The sequence below is a fragment of the Mobula birostris genome, chromosome 7 (genome assembly GCF_030028105.1).
Source record: "Mobula birostris isolate sMobBir1 chromosome 7, sMobBir1.hap1, whole genome shotgun sequence".
NCBI lineage: Eukaryota > Metazoa > Chordata > Chondrichthyes > Myliobatiformes > Myliobatidae > Mobula > Mobula birostris.
This window is the reverse complement of record NC_092376.1, coordinates 42,968,276-42,989,688: the sequence shown is the minus strand read 5'-3', so window position 1 is coordinate 42,989,688 and position 21,413 is coordinate 42,968,276. Positions and strand designations below refer to the sequence as shown.

General features: G+C 43.0%; 1 protein-coding gene across 6 annotated transcripts in view; it reads right to left on the bottom strand.

The window, feature by feature from the left end:
* atp8a2 (ATPase phospholipid transporting 8A2) overlaps positions 1-21,413 on the bottom strand; it is a 510,439-nt gene that overhangs the window by 359,427 nt on the left and 129,599 nt on the right. For all 6 annotated transcript variants that reach the window (XR_011886570.1, XM_072263012.1, XM_072263011.1 and 3 more), the window contains 2 exons: positions 10,463-10,562; positions 6,605-6,703 (listed from right to left, as the gene is read on the bottom strand). Coding sequence is in view for 5 of the 6 variants with exons in the window: in XM_072263012.1 (XP_072119113.1) it covers positions 6,605-6,703; positions 10,463-10,562 (199 nt within the window). In the remaining variant the exon portion in view is untranslated. The remainder of the gene's footprint in view (positions 1-6,604; positions 6,704-10,462; positions 10,563-21,413) is intronic.

Genomic DNA, 21,413 nt, shown 5'->3' with positions numbered 1-21,413 from the left:
AATATTTGACAGACTCTGTTTGCCATGCCCAAGGATATCTACTTTCAATTTCTCTTGGTGGGTTATAGTTATATGAAAGTAGATGAGTTTTATCTGTGTTAATCTTGTATCCTGATAATTGGCCATATTGTTCAAAGGATTGCATCAATTTAGGTAAAGAGTATGTTGGTTGCCCTAGATAGATCAAAATGTCATCCGCATAACAGGCCAATTTATGTTCTGTCCCTTTAAGAGTAATTCCCCTGATATCTTCATTTTGTCTGATGTGTTGAGCTAATGGTTCCAGATATAATGTGAAGAGTAGAGCTGACTATGCACAACCCTGTCTCATGCCCCTTTCTAGGGTAAAACTATTAGATAAATATCCATTGATTTTAATCCTAGTAGTAGGATTGTCATATAGTGCCTGTATAGTTTTAATAATTGTGTCATGTAGACCAAATCTATGTAAAACTCTGTAAAGAAAATTCCAATTAACCGAATCAAATGCCTTTTCAGCATCCACACTTATCTCTATTGCTTCAATTTCATTTTTTTTATATGATCCATAATGTGAAGTGTCCTTTGTATATTGCCTTGTGTTTGGCGTTGTTTTATAAAACCTGTCTGATCATTATGTATCAGTATGGGTAGAAACTCTTCTAATCGTTTGGCCATGATGGAGGTAAATAATCAATAATCCACATTAAGAACAGATATTGGTCTAAATGACCCACATTCCATTTTATCCTTGCCTTCTTTCGGTATAGCTGAGATTATCACCTCCTTCCAGCTGGGTGGCATTTGCGCCCTTCTTAGAGCCCAGTTCAGTGTGTGAAGCAAAACAGGAATTAACTCATTTCTAAGTTCCTTATACCACTCTGCTGTATATCCATCTGATCCTGGTGACTTGCTTAATTTAAGCCTACTAATTGCAGTTTTTAGTTCAGCTTCAGTTATGTCAGCAGTCATTGTTCTATTTGTTCTTTGCTTAAAGTGGGTAACTCTAAAGAATTCAGAAAGGTGTCAATCTGGGCTATACTTCCCCCTGGAGCTTTGGAATATAGAGTTTTGTAAAACATTTCAAAAGCTTCTTGAATTTCACTTAGCTTATTTTTTTAAATCACTTTTGTTCTTGGATCCCTAATTCTATGAATTGTATTTTCTGCTATCTTTTTTTTTGTTCTATCTTTAGTCTCCGTCCACCACCTAACAGTAAAAGAGAACTGTTTCAGCATTTTGTCTATTATCATTCACGGCCAGAGACAGTAAAGAATGCAGGAACACTAAACTCTTTGCATTCTTTACTAAAAATCACTAATTCGGCTTTCCAAACCCATCTTTCTGGTTTTGTTTTGAATTTTATTGTATTGCTCATGATATAACAATTGGAGAATGTGTTCACATACTAAACCAAAATACAAGATCCGAAATAAGATGGCACCGGTAACTGGCGACTCTGCGCGTGCTCTCCTGAGCAAACTGCCCTTTACTCCATCCTATACCCAAGAAACCCTTCTAAACCTTCAATCTGCTACATCTAGCAAGATCAACAACACCCTGGCAAAGCTACTGACCCAGCTGGAGACCACCACGCCAGGACTGCTTCTTAAACTCCGGACTGCACCTGGACCCCATCAGTGAGGCCTGGTCCAAGGCCCACCACATTCCCGGAGACCCACGGTCTGCTACCGTGCCAGAGTGCTTGGAGACACGGCCCATTCCGACCAGCACCTCTCCGGAGCAGACGACCACAAAGAAGTGATGTCGGAGACCTCAAGGTGCCCCAGATGCTTCCCCGGAGCGACCACCGTAAAGCCCCATTGGTGGACATCCACAGCTGCCGGAAATGAGGCCTCTGCCGCTGACCTCGGAAATCAAGCCCAAGGCTCGGCTGGAGCGGAGGCCTCCGCAACTGTGACTCAGTTTACGGACTTATTTCAGCCAGGAGCCCGGCCCTCCGGGATTAAGTGTCGGCTTCGGGGCCCGACCCAATCGACAGCCCGGGCCCCCGGCAGCTGGAAGTGGCAGCGGAGCCTCCCCTGTCACTTGGCCTGATCCGGAGCGCCCGACGACGCGACCCACTGATCGATCCCCGCGGGACACGTCCACCAACCTCAAAGAGCTGACAACAACACACTGCATCGATGGAAACCCGGAAAGATGCACTATTTACTGAGGAAGCATGGGAAAAGAGCTGGGCTGCTGGTCAGATTGAAGCTGAGGGGCTTCAGGGTCTCTATGCCCACCATCCTACTAGCTAATGTGCAAGCCATAGAGCAGAGGTCCCCAAGCTTTCATGCACTGCGACCCAGTTTAATATTGACAATATTCTTGCGGACTGGCCGACCTGGGGGTGGGGGGGGGGGGGTAGGGTTGCCAACGGACAAGTGTAGCAGTCAAATATGTTGTGTTTACCCCAAGAAAGATTGCAATGACCATGAAGCCTTGCGCAGGCACCAGTACGCATGCATGTACGTGCCAATTTTTTCTCTACAAATCATTTTTGGCGATTCTGTTCGGGGGGGAGGGGCTAATCAAGACCGGATATAGGTGGTAAGTAGCTAATACACTCAATTTCGTTTCTAAAAGGGTTTATCTAACGAATTTAATATTAAACACACAGTGCATATTTTCCTCACATGAATATAGTGATAAGTCAATTATCAGCGGAGGACAGGGGAGCTTGAAATAAGTGTTGAACGAACTTCCAGTAGAAGTGGTGGAGGCAGGTTCAATATTATCATTTAAAGAAAAATTAGATAGTTATACGGACAGGAAAGGAGTGGAGGGTAATGGGCTGAGTGCAGGTCGGTGGGACTAGGTGAGAGGAGCGTTCGTCACGGACTAGAAGAGCAGAGATGGCCTGTTTCCTTGTTATAATTGTTATATGGTTATATAAGTCAATAGCATCATAACATTTTAAGTAACGTTTCGAGATTAAACACACAGCACATATTTTCCCCGTATGAACATATAAAATCATTGTAACGCACCAATATCACTGAATCAGTGGGAGCCCTGGGCTGAATACTTATTTTCCTGCAACAAGACGGTACCATCCAGGGGTGATAGGAAACAGCGATTCTCGAAGGGGGTTCCTTATGTCCAGTCTATTCCGCAATTTAGTTTTCGTTGCATTCATTGCAGAGATATGTTGGAAATGGAAGCAACGTTTTCAGTGCTTCCGTGGCTATCTAAGGATATTTAGCCTTGACTTTGATCCAGAATGCCAGCAGAGATGTTATGTCAAACGTACTTTTCAGCCCGCCGTCATTTGCAAGCTCGAGGAGTTGATCTCCTTCCTGCGCTGACATGGATGACGCGCGGGTAATGACCTTGCGTGCGTTCAAGCTCAACAGTGGGCGTGACAGGGAATGAGGAAAGATGCAGCTGACTCGTATCGCCAAATCATATTGTTTGCTCACGGCCCGGTAGCACATGCTTTGCAGCCCGGTACTGGTCCACAGCCCAGTGGTTGGGGACCGCTGCCATAGAGAACAAGGTGGATGATCTTAAAGGGAGACTCATCTACTGCAGGGAGATGCAGAACTGCTGTGTATTCTGTTTCACCGAGACCTGGCTCTCCCCTGCCACCCCCAACTGTGCCATCCGACTGGAGGGATTTTCGATCCATCGGGTGGACTGCATGGCGTCTTCGGGCAAGACGAGGGGAGGTGGTGTCTGCCTACTGATCAACACTGAGTGGTGCTCGGACACAGTGGCACTGACAAGCTCCTGCAGCCTGGACCTGGAACACCTGTCGCTGAAGTGTTGTCCCTACTATCTGCCATGGGAATTCACCTCGGTCATATTGACAGTGGTCTACATTCCCACACCCCGCCCCCCCACCCCCCAGGCGGACGTGGAGTGTGCTCTGAACATACTGAATGCCAACATCAGTGAACTTGAGACCAGGTATCTGGAGGCTTTGCTCATTACAGCCAGGGACTTTAACCAGGCCAACCTCAGAAAGGTGCTGCCAAAGTTATACCAACATGTCTCCTGCCCCACTAGAGGCCCGAATATACTTGACCACTGCTACACAGCAGTCAAGGATGCCTACCGTTCCGTCCCATGACCTCACTTCAGAAAATCGGACCATCACACCGTACTCCTCCTCCTGACTTACAAACAGAAACTGAAGCGGGAGGTCACGGTGTCAAAAGTAGTGTCGCGTTGGATGGAGGAAATGGATGAGGTCCTCCGTGACTGCTTTGAATCGGTGGACTGGTAAGTATTCAAGGACTTGGCAGCTAACATCGATGAGTATGCCTCAGCTGTCACAGACTTCATTTGGAAATGCATGGAGGATTGTGTGTCTCGCAAGACGATCCAGGTATTCCCTAACCAGAAACCTTGGATGAATTATGAGGTCAAGTCCCTTTTGTAGGCTAGAGCTGCAGCTTTTAGGCCCGGGGATACCAGTCGCTACACGGAATCCAGGCGTGAACTCCGGAAAGCCATTAAGGGCGCCAAGAGGCAATATCGAGCCAAGTTGGAAGCTCAGGCTAACCAGAGGGATGCCAGTAGACTATGGCAGGGTCTAAATGAAATCACTGGGCACAAAGAAAAGGCTGGGAATATCAATAACTGTGGCGCTTCTCTTCCTGACGAACTTAACATATCTACGCAGGATTCCAACAGAAGAGGAGCGTCCCGCTCCCTCCGGATGAACCGGACCTGGTGGCATCCAGATTCATCGTCACCAAGGAGGACGTTAGAAGGGCCTTCCTGAAGATAAATCTAACGAAGGCGACAGGCCCAGATGGTGTTCCAGGACGGGTTCTCTGGGCCTGTGCACGCAAGCTAGCTGGGGTGTTTGCTGATATCCTCAACTGCTCCTTGCTTCAGTCTAAGATCCCTTTGTGTTTTAAGAAGGCAACGATAATCCCAGTGCCAAAGAAGAGCAAGGTGGCATGCCTGAATGACTATCGACCTGTGGCTCTGACATCAATTGCTATGAAGTGCTTCGAGCAATTGGTTATGGCACGCATCAACCACAGCCTACCGGTCAACCTCGACGCTTTGCAATTCGCCTACCAGAGCAACAGGTCAACGGCAGATGCCATCCCTCTGGCCCTACATTCCTCCTTAGAACACCTGGAGAATAAAGACACATACATAAGGCTCCTTTTCATTGACTACAGTTCTGCCTTTAATACCATCACTCCAAATAAACTGATTCCTAAGCTCCAGAACCTGGGCCTTAGCACTCAGATCTGCAGTTGGATCTTCAACTTCCTCACAGATAGGGCCCATGCTGTAAAAATAGGGGACAAGCTCTCCTCTACAATCACTCTGAGCACTGATGCCCCATAAGGCTGTGTACTCACTGTACACCCATGATTGTGTAGCCAAGTTTCCATCAAACTCAATATATAAGTTTGCTGATGATACAATTGTAGGCCGTATCTTGGGTAATGATGAGTTTGAGTACAGAGAGGAAATTAAGAACCTGGTGGCATGGTGCGAAGACAATTACCTATCCCTCAACATCAGCAAGACGAAGGAATTGGTTGTTGACTTCAGAAGGAGTAGCGGACCGCACGACCCCATCTACATCAGTGGTGCGCAAGTGGAACAGGTCAAAAGCTTTAAGTTCCTCGGGGTCAATATCACAAATGACCTGACTTGGTCCAACCAAGCAGAGTCCACTGCCAAGAAGACCCACCAGGACCTTTACTTCCTGAGAAAACTAAAGAAATTTGGCCTGTCCCCTAAAACCCTCACTAATTTTTATAGATGCACCATAGAAAACATTCTTCTAGGGTGCATCACAACCTAGTATGAAAGTTGTCCTGTCCAAGACCGGAAGAAGCTGCAGAAGATCGTGAACACGGTGCAGCACATCACACAAACCAATATTCCGTCCTTGGACTCACTTTACACCGCACGCTGTCAGAGCAATGCTGCCAGGATAATTAAGGACACGACCCACCCAACCAACACACTTCTCGTCCCTCTTCCCTCCAGGAGAAGGCTCAGGAGCTTGAAGACTCATACAGCCAGATTTGGGAACAGCTTCTTTCCAACTGTGATAAGACTGCTGAATGGATCCTGACCCAGATCTGGGCCGTACCCTCCAAATATCCGGACCTGCCTCTCGGTTTTTTTGTACTACCTTACTTTCCATTTTTCTAATTTTTCTATTTATGATTTATAATTTAAATTTTTAATATTTACTATTGATTTGTAATCCAGGGAGTGGGAAGCGCAGAAGCAAATATCACTATGATGATTGTACATTCTAGTATCAATTGTTTGGCGACAATAAAGTATAAAGATCTTCCTTAGCATTATATAGCTCAAGTACAGATTCTGTTATATTCAGATTCTAACAAGCACTGGATTTTTAAATTGTATTACAATTCATGAAAAATCATGCAAATTACATTTACAGCACAACTGAGGAAACCACCGCTGAGATTCATTCATTACTTTCCAGAATTGAACAGCAGCGTTATTTTTATGCAGTAATGTAATTAATATAAGTCTCAAAAAATCACAGACTAGTGGATTCCAGTCATCTCAAATAATGGATTTCCTTTCAGTATTCAAAAAAAGAGGTCATCTGATAGATATTGTCTCACATAAATAAATGTGACATGTCTATTGTACTTACATAATCTTCAATGATTTCTTTGATGGCAGCAACTGAGAGAATGAAGATAAGTGGCATCAAAGTTGTATATCTTCCTGTGGGAGACACATCTGGAATTTGCTAAAACAAAAGAATTCTTTACTTTAAAATATTTTATTCATTGTTTTATAAATATTTATATAAGCTACTTAGGAAGAACACGAACAATAACAAGAATGAGATATGACCTAATTGACCTGGTTGTTCTCATCACTCTCCTTGGCCTTGGTTTTTCCAGCCTCAGTTATTTTTAAAGCCCTATCAAAGACTTAGACAAAGGGAGATTCCACATTGGCTAACTATACAAATGATGGCAGAATAAGCAGAGTGGGGCAGTCTTAGCCATTGACTTGGGTCAGGTCATCAGTCAAAACACTAAAACAAGGAGAAATGTCTTTACTTATTTCATATATTTTAACTTACTATTTAATAGACTTACATAATTCAGTTTTTTCCTCTATGATGTAATTCATTGTACTGTTACAGTAAAGTTAACAAATTTCATGACATATGCTGGTGATATTAAACTTGACTTGAATGGTGAATTTTTGGAAATGGTAGCATTTGAGCCAATAAAGTATATTCAGTACCAGAAAAAGCCCATCCTCATTTGAAGATTGGAGGTGGAGGAGGTCAGAAACTTTAAATTCCCTGGTGTTATCAGTTCAGAGGATCTGTCCTGGGACCAGCGTGCAAGTGCCATTACAAAGAAGGCACGGCAACACCTCTGATTTCTTAGAATTTTGTGCATTTTGAACTTTAAGATCCTTTAACTAAGAAAATCCAAGAATCTGGGAAAGTTGAAGTGGTGAAGAAGCCATAGTCATGCTGAATGGCAGAGCAGATGAGTGAACATGACATTCTCCTGTTCCTTTTTTTCATGCTTTTACACCAACTTTCATCATGGCTGACCTAAAACAACTAAAGTCCCTTTCTATTACACTATGCAAACACATTTACCAGACAGAGTGTAATGTGAATAAGTGGTTCGTCACCCATCAACAGATTTTTTTTTTTTTTTGCAAGAAATTCCCTATCCTGGAACTAATGTAATCTTTCTAAAAAAAAATCTCAGATTCAGTTTCATTTATTTATCTCATAACATTGAAATATACAGTGAAATATATGCAGAGAACACAGCCTCAGAATAGAGGGGCGTCCTTTTAGAATGGAGATGAGGAATTTCTTTAGCCAGAGAGTAATGAATCTGTGGAATTCGTCAGTGCAGACAGCTGTAGAGGTCAAGTCTGTACTTAAAGCAGAGGTTGCTCGATTCTTGATTGACATGAAGGGATACGGGGTGGGGGAGGAGCAAGGCAGGAGATTGGGGCTGAGACGCAAAATTGGATCAGCCACGATGAAAAGGCAGAGCAGACATGACGGGCCAAACAACCAACACAGCCTAAGGATGTGCTTGTGACAGGGGCAGCTTGGAGGTGTTGCCAACATAGCACTAGTATACAAGAAAGTGACACTTCAGAGAGAAAAAGGGCACTGGGTGAGTAATATACCTATTTGGTTAATTATATAACTGAAAGAACTACCAAAATCTCTCCCAGAAAATGAACATCATAACTGTAGCATTTAAACAGACTAATGGAATACCAAGGGTAAGCAAAAGAGAACCTATTAATATTAAAATCCATGGTACATCTATATTGGGTCTTGTAAGATGATCAACTACTTTGATTTCCAAATTTGGGGTTATAGAGATTGATAAATTATTTTAAAGCAGTGAACTCATTGGCCCACATTATTCATTAACAAGGGACTGGGGTCTTATTAAAATATATTTATCATTGAAAAGATCAATGTATTTAACCATCCATTTAAATAATTTTTTATTTAAGCCAGGAACCAACATTTCATGATTACAAACTGTGACACAAACAACACGCTTAGAAGTGTGAAATTATTCGCCAATTATGAGACAGAAAATCTGAGGGGCCCAGCATTAAGTTTCAGTGGACATCATGGGATAGTCATACAAAAAATATTTTCTCCACTAACAATTCTGGCTTAGATAACAAGACAGATAGGTAAAGATAGGTATAGATTTGAAAAGAGTGGGGTTAGGAAAAAAAAAGGATAGGAAAAGGAACATGTCCAGGAAACAACTTGCTAAAAGATAGCACTTTTACCAGTTATCTTCGAAATCATAATGGAAAGATGAGGCGTAATGAGATTTGTTTTCAGTTTTGCTAAGAAACAGATGGGCACTTCAACAAATCATCATTGAAGCCATCAGAAGGGAGACTACAGTTTGAAAGGTGCTTCAATGACAAAAAACAAAATTCTGCTGAGTATACTGTAATGTTGAAGACAATAACTCAAAGCAACAATAATAAAATCAAGAGCAAATTTTTGTTAAAAGGCAATTCAAGGCAGTATCAGGAACAAATTAGGTTATCAAGAAATTCTATCATAAATTGATAAATTAAATGACAAGAGTTCATGCGGGAAATCAGCACAGAAAAAAATTATAAAACAAGGAACACACATCAAAGTTGCTGGTGAATGCAGCAGGCCAGGCAGCATCTCTAGGAAGAGGTACAGTCGACGTTTCAGGCCGAGACCCTTCCTCAGAACTAACTGAAGGAAGAGTGAGTAAGAGATTTGAAAGTGGGAGGGGGAGGGGGAGATCCAAAATGATAGGAGAAGACAGGAGGGGGAGGGATGGAGCCAAGAGCTGGACAGGTGATAGGCAAAAGGGGATATGAGAGGATCATGGGACAGGAGGCCTAGGGAGAAAGACAAGGGGAGGGAGGAAAACCTAGAGGATGGGCAAGGGGTATAGTCAGAGGGACAGAAGGAGAAAAAGGAGAGAGAGAGAAAGAATGTGTGTATATAAATAAATAACAGATGGGGTACGAGGGGGAGGTGGGGCATTAGCAGAAGTTAGAGAAATCAATGTTCATGCTATCAGGTTGGAGGCTACCCAGACGGAATATAAGGTGTTGTTCCTCCAACCTGAGTGTGGCTTCATCTTTACAGTAGAGGAGGCCGTGGAAAGACATATCAGAATGGGAATGGGATGTGGAATTAAAATGTGTGGCCACTGGGAGATCCTGCTTTCTCTGGCGGACAGAGCGTAGGTGTTCAGCAAAACGACCTCCCAGCCTGCGTCGGGTCTTGCCAATACATAAAAGGCCACATCGGGAGCACCGGACACAGTATACCACCCCAGCCGACTCACAGGTGAAGTGTCGCCTCACCTGGAGGGACTGTCTGGGGCCCTGAATGGTGGTAAGGGAGGAAGTATAAGGGCATGTGTAGCACTTGTTCCGCTTACAAGGATAACAAGGTGAAGCTCATTCAAGCTCATGAATCATTAGTCTGGACTTCTATCCATTTATCCTATAACTTAACTCCTAAATTACTTTCTCCTACAAATGCAACTTCAAATGTTGTTCTTATTGAAAAAAGAAAAATGAAAACTGGTCTATCAGTACACACAATTACTATAGCTAATAAATTCACCTCAATTTTTATTCCTTCTTTGAGTATTTTAAATTCTACCCTCTAATGCATCATTGATCTCAGGTAGAGAGAAGATAGGATGTCCCATTATTTGCCTCAATCTTAGGGCTGCTGCAGAGAGGTGTATGGTAATTGGGGCAGGACTGATTTGGGAAGAATCTTGAAGGTGCCCTAAGCTAACCCGTATGGATAAATAATAAATATAAAAGTAATCATAAATGGAAAGTTGACAGCACTATTTCACAAACATCACTTGTTGTAACCATTAATACAAAAGTAGGAGGATAAGCCCAAAAATACCAGAGAAATAGTTTAAAATTAGAATGGAATCTCACCCAAACACATCCAAGTTAAACTTACTTGTAATAAGGCTATAAAGAGAAAGAATGCATTTGCAGCTCTTCTGATCTGTTCATACAAGAAGCGAGGCAGGAATGTTATCACGCTGTATTTTGCTGTGCTGTTAATATGAAAAGTGAACATTATTACTTAAGAGTAAAAACAACATCAAATCAAAAAATATCTCTAACAATCATTTCCCAAGAAAGGAAACAATTCTACAACTAAAGATTCATTGCTTTCGAAACAGAAGTACTTTAACAGTAAGTAGAAATCAGGAAGGCAATAGGTGAAGCCAGATGAGGGGGAAGGTAGGTAGGTGAGATAAAGTGGAACTTTGGAGGAGATGGTGTGTACCTGGGCATGGTATTTAAGAACCATGCAGAAATCAAGGCCTTTAGCAGCAGGTAAAGCTGGGGAAGAGTTTATTTATTTAATTTTAATTTAGAGATTCAGCACGGAATAGGCTTTCCGCCACCCAACAACCTCTGACTTAACCCCAGCCTAATCATGGGGCAATTTACAACGACCAATTTAACCTACTAACCGGTACATCTTTGGACTGTGGGCGGAAGCCAGAGCACTCAGAGAAAATCCACGCATTACATGGGGAGGACATGTAGAAGACGCCAGGATTGAACTGTGAATTTCAACGCCCAGTTCCTGCTAATTGTATGAAGAGTATTTGATGACTCTGGGCCAATACTTGCTGGAAATTAGAAGAATGAGGCGGGATCCTATTGAAACTTATCAAATGTTGAAAGGACTTGACAGAGTGAATGTGGAGAGGATGTTCCCTATAGTGGAGGAGCCTAGGATCAGAAGGCATAGCCTCAGAATAGAGGGATGTCCATTGAGAATGGAGATGAGGAGGAATTTCTTTAACCAGAGGGTGGTGAATCTGCATAATTTGTTGCAGTTTGTTGCCATTTGTTGCCTGAGGATGCCTGGTCTTTCGGTGTTTTTAAGGCAGTGGTTGATAGATTCTTGATTTATCAGGCATGAAAGGTTATGAGGAGAAGATAGGAGAATGGGGTTGAGAGGGAAAATGGATCAGCCATGATGAAATAGCAGAGCAGACTCAATGGGCCCAATGGCCCAATTCTGTTCCTACCTCTTATGGTCTAATATTGATGTAGTCGTATCAAACACACAGTCAATTACATGTTTGCAGAATACCACTGACAGTTTATAAAACAAATGTAAATTTCAGAACATACAGTAATCTCTCTTGATCTCCAACACTTATCCTTACGATTATGAACTTTACAGCCAGCTCTTAAAGCAGCATGCTGCTACACAACCAACATTCCTGAACCTAGCCGCAGAGGTGTTGCCACTGAATGACTGGGTGAGTGGAGGAGGGAGGCAGCAAAGTGCTCTCATGGGTCAGAGAGACCTGTTCAAGCCAGTGAAGAAAATGGCAAAAGGCATTGTTTTGCACAAGAGGACTCCAGGGATAAAACTAAGTCCTCCAAGATGGAGAGTGCAAAGAGTTGTCAAGGACTTGCGCATTGCCTTAATGACTGAACTTTGCGCAGTCTCTAGAGGCAATAAACCAGCAGTACTGGCAAATCTCCATGTCTATTCCTGAGGAATGAAAAAAAAATGAGCTAAAGCCTTTCCTCGCAGATGCGCAAAACACAGCCAGCTGAATGTTTATCTTTTTGTTTATCCCACTATGTTCTGAATTGAAACCTGTAGATCTGCTCTGGGCTCTGTTATGTTCTAAATGCTATTTTCTTACTTTTATTGTTTGCATAAATTTATTTTTTTCCTCCCTATCTCTGCACATTTGGTGTTTATCGTTTTTCTTTTTAAGTGGGTTCTTTCGGGCTTCTTATTTTGTGGCTGCACACAAGGAAATGAATCTCAAGGTTGCATAATGTGTACGTACTTTGATAATAAATGCATGTTGAATAACCATGATTTTCTTTGCAAAGTACCAAACTTTGAAAGCTTGTAAATACTTAAAAATTTAAAATAGGATCAAAAGCACTAAATTATTGAGCCTTGGGGACAGCTAAGGCTATAAAAGCAAGTTTCAAGTAAATATGCTGTCAAATCATTAACACCCAATTTTAATGTGGCCACTATCTCTGATATTGTTGTTTGATAGAAATCTGAATATAAACTAGATCATTAGTCAAGTTTATTTATTATTTAGAGATACAATGCCACACTGTCCCACCTATAAATGGACAATTAGCCTAATCACAGGACAATTTAAAAAGACTTACTAACCTTAACATTTTTGGAACGTAGAAGGAAACTGGAGCACTTAGTGGAAACCCACAAGCTCAAGGGAAGGACGTACAAACTTCTTACAGACGGCATCAGAATTAAACTCTGAATTCCAACACCCCAAGCAGTAACAGCAACTGCTTTCAGTCTTTCAGCAGAATCACGTTACCAGTGGTTAATGTAATAAACTGTTGCATACAAATGCCCACTCTCATTTTACCCCTAATCCTGCAACAGAAAGATTTGTTTAACACTGGCATGAAATTTGGGCAAGTTCCCTCATGCAGCAATGAGCAGCAAATTAGGAGATGTGGCAGAGATCAGCTACAGTAGATTGTAAAGACACTGGGGATAGCAAGACAGGTTAGTAACTTGGCTTCCACAGGCAAAGCAGACTGGACAGAAGCTGCATTGTGTCTTGTATCTGTGAGCACAGGAAATTACCAATCAGAGTGAAGGCAAAATATGAGGTCTAAGTGTTGACTTTTCAGAAAGCACAATTTCAATGGCCAAAATTTTACAAGAGCTACCATCTTATTGAACAGTGAGGCTGAAAATCTCACTGGAAATAAGTCTCACATACTCATATGCTTCAATTCAGTTGATGAGCTCTGGGGGAGTCTCTAATCAAGAAAAAAAGTTCCAGCGTAAAAGAAATTTCCATCTTAAACCAAAAGTCCAAATTTCAAGGCCATTATCTTCTGAATTTGTTGAATTCAATGCAGAAATAGTCCATAGTAAACTGTATCCCCAAGTTTCAATCCAAATATCTAGCAGTCCAAATGTAGCACCCAGAATACTGTACTGCACTTTGAAAGATGTTCCCATGTGAAGAAGATCTTAAACCAATGTCACGTTTCAGATCAAAAAAGTTCAATAGCACTATTCAGAAGAAAAGCAGCAACTAATTTATTCAAAGGAAGGGGCTTCCTTTCCTCCACCATCAATGCTGCCCTCACCTGCCTCTCTTCCATTTCGTGCACATCTGCCCTCACCCTATCCTCCCGCCGCCACACCAGGGATAGGGATCCTCTTGTCCTCACCTACCACCCCACTAGCCTTTGTATCCATTGCATAATTCACCGTAACTGCCACCTCCAATGGAATTCCACCACCAAGCACATCTTTCACTCCTCCCCTGCCCAACATGGATCACTCCCAGTGCAGCCTCTGGCATATCGGTGAGACCCAACGTAGACTGGGGGACTGCTTCATTGAGCACCTTCACTCCGTCCCCCACAAAAAGTGGGATGTCCCGGAGGCCACCCATTTCAATTCTAATTCACATTCTGACATGTTAGTCCACGGCCTCTTCCACTGCCATGATGAGATGATGACGCTACATTCAGGTTGGAGGAGCAACACCTTATATTCTGTCTGGGCAGCTCCAACCTGATAGCATGAACATCGATTCCTCAAACTTCTAGTGATTGCCCCCCCTTCACCATTCCCCATTCCTATTTCCTTCTCTCGCCTCATCTCCTTACCTGCCCATTACCTCCCTCTGGTGCGCTCCCCCCTTCCCTTTCTTCCGAGGTCTTCTGTTCTCTCTTATCAGATTCCCCCTTCTCCAGCGCTTTATCTCTTTCACCAATCAACTTCCCAGCTCTTTACTTCATCCCCTTCCCCAAATTTCACCTATCAATTACCACCTTGTTCTTCTTCCTCCCCTCCCCTGCCCTCTTTCTCTGACTTCTCCTCTTTCCTTCCCAAAACGTCAACTGTTTACTCTTTTCTATAAATGCTAGCTGACTGGCCCGCTGAGTTTCTCCAGCATTTTGCGTGTGTTGCAATGTGAAAAAAATCTTAAACCAAGGTCACATTTCAGATTTTTGAAAATCCAGCAGTATTATTCAGAAGAAAAGTAGCAACTGATTTAGTTAATACTTGATCTCAATCATGATCACTAAAACCGATTATCTGGTCATTGCTGTAGGTGTGAAGCAGCTATTTCAGAAATAAGTTGCCACATTATCTATGTTACAACAATGGTTACATTTTAGGAGTTTCCAAGTACTTTACAAAATTTGAGGGTGCCAAAAGGCATTTTATAAATGCAAATCTTCTGATATCACACCGCCCCCCCCCACCGAAACTCTTTTCAATAAAATAACATTCAGCCCCTCATAACTGAATAATGAAATTCCTTTACAACTGTCAATGGGACATAGTCACTAATTTTAATAAATAGACCATAAGACAAAGGAGCAGAAGTAGGCCATTTGGCCCGTCAAGTCTGCTCCTCCATTTTATCATGAGCTGATCCATTTTATCCTATTTAGTCCCACTGCCCCGCCTTCTCACCATAACCTTTGATGCCCTGGCTACTCAGATACCTATCAATCTCTGCCTTAAATACACCCAATGACTTGGCCTCCACTGCTGCCCGTAGCAACAAATTCCATAGATTCACCACCCTCTGACTAAAAAAATTTCTTCGCATTTCTGTTCTGAAAGGGTGCCCTTCATTCCTGAAGTCATGCCCTCTTGTACTAGACTCCCCCATCACGGGAAACAACTTTGCCACATCCACTCTGTCCATGCCTTTTAACATTCGAAATGTTTCTATGAGGTCTCCCCTCATAAATGTCATGGTTATGACAACACATCACAGCAGAAACAGCAGGCAGGACAACATATTATTTTGATAACAATTACTATTACAAGGCAACATGCAGGAAGTCTCTAAAGAGCAATACAAAACCTTCAGCATATAAATAACTCAAGACTGTGTCGTCATCAGGATACCATTACCAGTAAGTTGGCACTAACATATCTGTTCTTTCCTTCCCTTCTTAGCCTCCCCTGACATTTGATACACAAATTGAACTGTAAACAGAGATCTCACTTCTACATTCACATGCATCTTCTTTGTCCTCAGGAGCAGGTGCGAGTGAGCTCACTGTTGTAACACGGCACAGATATAATCCATACCTCATTCTCATACTGCAACATTCACCCAGGTCAAAAATGTATAAACACAAACAACTTTGAGAAAAATAGTAGGGGAAATGCTCCCAAAGTGGTTCACCCAGATGGAGTGGGTGGGGTGGTTTCTGGAGGTGTGAGAAAGTTTCACGCCATGCATCAAACTCAGATTCACAAAAAGGAAAAAGATGATGATCTTAAACCCATCTTAGTTGCCTCATGAGTCACATGTGGTGGTGCTGAGACACCATTCTTTGAGCAGCATCTAAAGGAAAGGCTGAGGTCTTATCTGTCTCCAGTATAAGGAGCTGTCTACAAACAAATTCTGCACTTATAGGCTTCAATTAGAGTCAAAGAGCAAAAAAATTGTGAAGCTGTTGACAGCAGGGAAAATAGTCTTAGGCTACAGATAAAATTTACTCTTCATGAGTGCAACCTGATGCACTCTAGGATAAGCATAGGGCATACAGAGGGATGTGTTGGCGCGTGGCCAAGTGGTTAAGGCGTCGGTCTAATGATCTGAAGGTCGTTAGTTCGAGATTCAGCTGAGGCAGCGTGTTGTGTCCTTGAGCAAGGCACTTAACCACATATTGCCCTGCGACGACACCAGTGCCAAGCCGTATCGGCCCTAGTGCCCTTCCCTTGGACAACATCAGTGGCACGGAGAGGGGAGACTTGCAGCATGGGCAACTGCTGGTCTTCCATACAACCTTGCCCAGGTCTGCGCCCTGGAAACCTTCCAAGGCGCAAACCCATAGTTTCATGAGACTAACGGATGCCTATTATTATTATACATAGGAATAAAAGAGCCTTGATATACAAGTTCAAGATGCCTGAATAGAGCGGCACAGCTAGCGAAGATGGTGAAGGCAACACAGTGCTTCCATTAGCCAGAGCATGGATGCCAAGCACAAGAATGTCATAAAATGTCATAAACAACAGGAATTCTGCAGATGCTGGAAATTCAAGCAACACACATCAAAGTTGCTGGTGAACGCAGCAGGCCAGCAGCATCTGTAGGAAGAGGTGCAGTCGACGTTTCAGGCCGAGACCCTTCGTCAGGACTAACTGAAGGAAGAGTGAGTAAGGGATTTGAAAGTTGGAGGGGGAGGGGGAGATCCAAAATGATAGGAGAAGACAGGAGGGGGAGGGATGGAGCCAAGAGCTGGACAGGTGATAGGCAAAAGGGGATACGAGAGGATCATGGGACAGGAGGTCCGGGAAGAAAGACAAAGGGGGGGGGACCCAGAGGATGGGCAAGAGGTATACTCAGAGGGACAGAGGGAAAAAAAGGAGAGGGAAAAAAAGGAGAGGGAGAAAAAGGAGAGTGAGAGAAAGAATGTGTGCATAAAAATAAGTAACAGATGGGGTACGAGGGGGAGGTGGGGCCTTAGCGGAAGTTAGAGGAGTCGAACAGGTTAGGCACACAGCTTGAATCAGAATCAGGTTTAGTATTACTGACACATTTGTCAAATGTGTTGTTTTGCAATAGATCAAAATATTATAAAATATTAAAAGTAAATTAACTTTTGCAAATAGTGAGGTAGTGTCTATGCATTGGTTCACTGCCTGTTCAGAAATCTGATGGCAGAGGGGAAGAAGCTGCTCCTAAAATGTTGAGTGTGTGTCTTCTGGCTCCTATACCTCCTCCCTTATAGTAGTAGTAAGAAGAAAGCACATCCTGTGTTGAACGCTGAGCTGGACTCAATAAACAGCAGCCTGACATAAGTATTGCTACTGTCCAGGTGATCCAAGGCCGAGTGGAGAGCCAGTGAGATTGCATCCGTTGTAAACCTATTGTGTTGCTAGGCAAATTGCAGCGGATCCAGGTCCTTGCTTAGGCAGGAGTTGATTCAAGCCACGACCAATCTCTCAAAGCATTTCATCATAGTAGAAAGTGGAGCAACTGAGCAACCGTCATTGAGGCAACTCATCCACGTAGTTCTGATGGTCACACCAGAGCAGGCGTTCCTAACCATTTTTTAATGCAATGGACCAATACCATTAAGCAAGGGGTTCGTGAACCACAGGCTGGGACCCCATGCACAAGAGGAAGAATGAAATAGCGCTGGAAAGGGTGCTGAGGCGACTGACCAGGCTGAAAAGTTTCAGTCATGAGGAGAAATTTTCCTCAGAATGGAGAGGCAGAGGGGTAACCTAATTGAATTATACAAAGTTATGAGGGGCACAGATAGGCTAGGTAGTAGGCATCTTTACCCCAGAGCAGAGGTGTGAACACTAGAGAAAGATAAGTATTTAGGAAGGATCCAAGAAACGTATTTTTCCCCAATCCAGAGGGAGTTGGAATCTGGAACACACTGCCTAAGGAGGCAGTGGAGGCCAGTAGTCTCACAACAAATCTAGAGTTCAGATAAACACTTAAATTGCCAAACATGGAAAGCAGTGGACAATCTGCAGGCAAACTGGATTGACTGAGATCATTACTCGATGGTCAGCACAGACATAATAGGTACTAAGCTGACCACTCCTCCACATACAATGCTCCTCCATGCAGAAAGTTGGGAGCACCAAGTTTCTAGGAGCTCACATAATTTTAACTGCACTCTCAGAAGCACCACTTCCTTGGTCAAAAAAATACAGCAGCACCTCCATTTCCTAAGGAGACTGAGGCAAGTAAGGTTCCCCCCCACCCCCAGTATGAGAATTGCAAGGCATCTGACCACAAGTCCTTACAAGGGATTATGAAGACTGCTGAGAGGATCGTCAGAGTCTCCCTCCCACCCATTAGAGATACTTATCAGGAGTGTTGCATATGCACAACCCTCAGCATTGTCAATAATCCTTCACCTATCCAACAATCTTTTTGACCCCCCCCCCCCCCCCATCCTCAGGCAGGAGGTACTGTAGTGTTAAAACAAGAACTGTTAGAATGGGAAGGTTTCTTCATCCAAGCTGTAAACCTACTGAACTTCCTGTCACCACCCAGGTCTCACCACACATGAAGCGCCAGTAGTGTATTACTGATCATTTTTTAAACTTGTATCGTATATGCACCTTATTATTTGTTAATTTATTTGTGGTAATATTACTTTGTATGTTATGTGTGCGAGTTATATGTACTGTGTTATGCACCTTGATCCACAGAACCCTTATTTTGTTTGACGGTATTCATATGTACAATTGAATGGCAATAAACTTGAAACTGAACTTGAAAAGATCAGTATCTGAGATACATGACTTAACAACATGTTACAAATTGGCACATTTCATATTACAGGAGTTTGAGCTCAGAAACACTGGGTCATAAGAAAGCCACCACATAGAGAAACACCACATTTTACAACCTCCTACTACTGCATACTGGAGGTGCAGGAATCCATGTAAAAAATCTCCTTGATTTGTCAGTCATAAGCAAATACATCATCTTCTTCGGTTGTCCATCGAAATCCAATGACGATGTCCACTCCTTTAACGGTGAGACCTTTGATGATTATACAGTTCTATCCTGGATCCACAAGCTCTATTGTAGGTGGGACATGTATATGTAGTAGTGGTGGTGGTACTGGTGGCAACCATGGCTACATTTCTCCTGGCTCTCTTCTGCTGTCTTCTGATGGTTCTTTTCATCTCCAGAATATGAACCCTGTCCCTACACAGCTGTCACCAAGTGACATGGTCAGCAGCAACCTCCTCCAGGTCCTCAGGTCTGATCTTGCACTTGCTTAAAGCATTCTTCATGTGATCCTTATAGCGCTTCTTCGGCCTTCCAGCTGAGCTTCAACCATGATGTAGCTGGCTGTATAACACTCTGCGGGGTAGCTGACATGGGGGCATCCTTATCACGTGTCCCAGCCACTGCAGCTGACGCTGGGTGATCATGGCCTCAATACTCCTGCAGTTAGTCTTTACAAGTACTTCAGTGTGAGGCACCCGCTCACGCCAGGTGATTCCCAGGGTGCGCTGGAGGCAGCTTATGTGGAAGTGCTCCAAGGACTCGATGTGACGGCTGTAGGTTACCCAAGCTTCACAGCTATAAAGGAGGATGGAGACACAGACCACTTGGTATATGGCGACCTTTGTGGAGGGACAAAGGCTCCTGTTCTGAAAGACTCAACGCCGATGTCTCCCAAAGGCAGATGATGCCTGTTTAATGCGGCTCTGGATGTCGTTGTCAATGCCGCTATCCTCAGAGAATGCTCCCCAGATATTTGAAAGATGGCACTACTGACAGCTTTTCATCACCAACAGTGAAGGCAGAGTAGATGGGACACTGGTACTCCACTGGCAAACCACTTCTGTCTTGGTGGTATTGATAGTCAGCCCCCTCCTGCTGTACACTCTCACCGCCACAGCAAGGACAGTCTGAAGATCCTCCGGAGTATGGGCCACAAGAGCACAGTCGTCTGCATACTGCAGCTCCAGGACCCGCTCTCTGCGGAGTTTGGTGGTTGTGTGGAGCCTCTTGATGTCAAAGAGGTTGCCATCTAATCTGACGTCCACTGCCACACTGCTGCAGTCTTCAATCTCGTTGTGGAGAAGCTTGGTAACACACAAGAGGAAGATGTTAAAGAGCACTGGCGCTGGCACACACCCCTGCCTCACTCCTGTGCATAGAAGGAAGGGCTCGGACTCTTGTTCTCCTAAGGTCACCCGAGCAGTCATCCCATCGTGGAATATTGTATACTTAGAATGACAACATATGAATGCCATATTTTCAAAATTTATAAATGTATACTCTAGAAAACACAAAGTGACTTGCATAATTCCTTAACAATCAAAGCCATCAGTTATCAACACAGAACAGCAATTTAATTGAAATCATTCATATACTGTATAACTGAAATTGTTCCTAGAAAGCTGAAATCAGGAATACCTATATAATATTTTACTTCCTTCAGTCAGTCCCTTTGACAGATTTATTTACATCTGCACCACACTGCAACATTTACAAGTGTGTCAAATATGACGAGGATATTCAATATGCAGATCTATTACATATATGCTACCTATCAAATCATTCACGATGCTATCAGTTATTTTAAGATGCTGTATTGTATGCATTTCCGCCCTCAATGATTGCCCTTTATCAAAAGGGTAACAGCAGGACGAGATTGAGCATGATATAAAAATAATAAAAGAGAAAGGGGAGGGAGAGGAAAAAATATCAGCAATGGAGGGGGAAGATGTATACAGAGACATATAGGAAAAGTAACATGATCTGAATGAAGACAGAGAATAACCAAAGGGAAGCCAAACAAGAAATAATGACAAGCTTCAATAAAGCCAGGAGGAGTTGTGTGGCGGGTAGATAGATGCCACAGAAATGTCTGAAGACTAGAAAATCTCTTCCACTGTCGTCAAGTTATCCACTGACCTCCTTTCAGAAAAATAGCTCACCATGGGATTTTACTGATCAAATGTTACCAATATCATTACAAAAATAATTCACATGCTGCCCAATTCATGCCTCCTGTTGAAACTATTTTTTGATATGCTGCATTACAAGAAACTGTGCTGTACTTGCCATCGGAGACTGCCAGCACGCAAGAGGAAAGCAAGAAAATAGAAGTGAAATGAATTTTCAGTCAAAGAACTGAAACAAATTTAAAAGCACATCTCTTTCAGGTAACTGCAAGCAAGAGCTTTGTCTATTTTTCTTTTCTCTTAATATTTATTATTTTCATACTTTTAATTCATTTTGAATGTCTCCATTTGCTGCAATGAATTGTCAAAAAGTCTTCAATGAATTCCAGAGTGGGACCTCAGGATCCAACACCTGTGGCTTAGCTGCTACCTGCAGTTTGCTCAGCTGAAGCTGCCAGGATGAACCCATTGATTG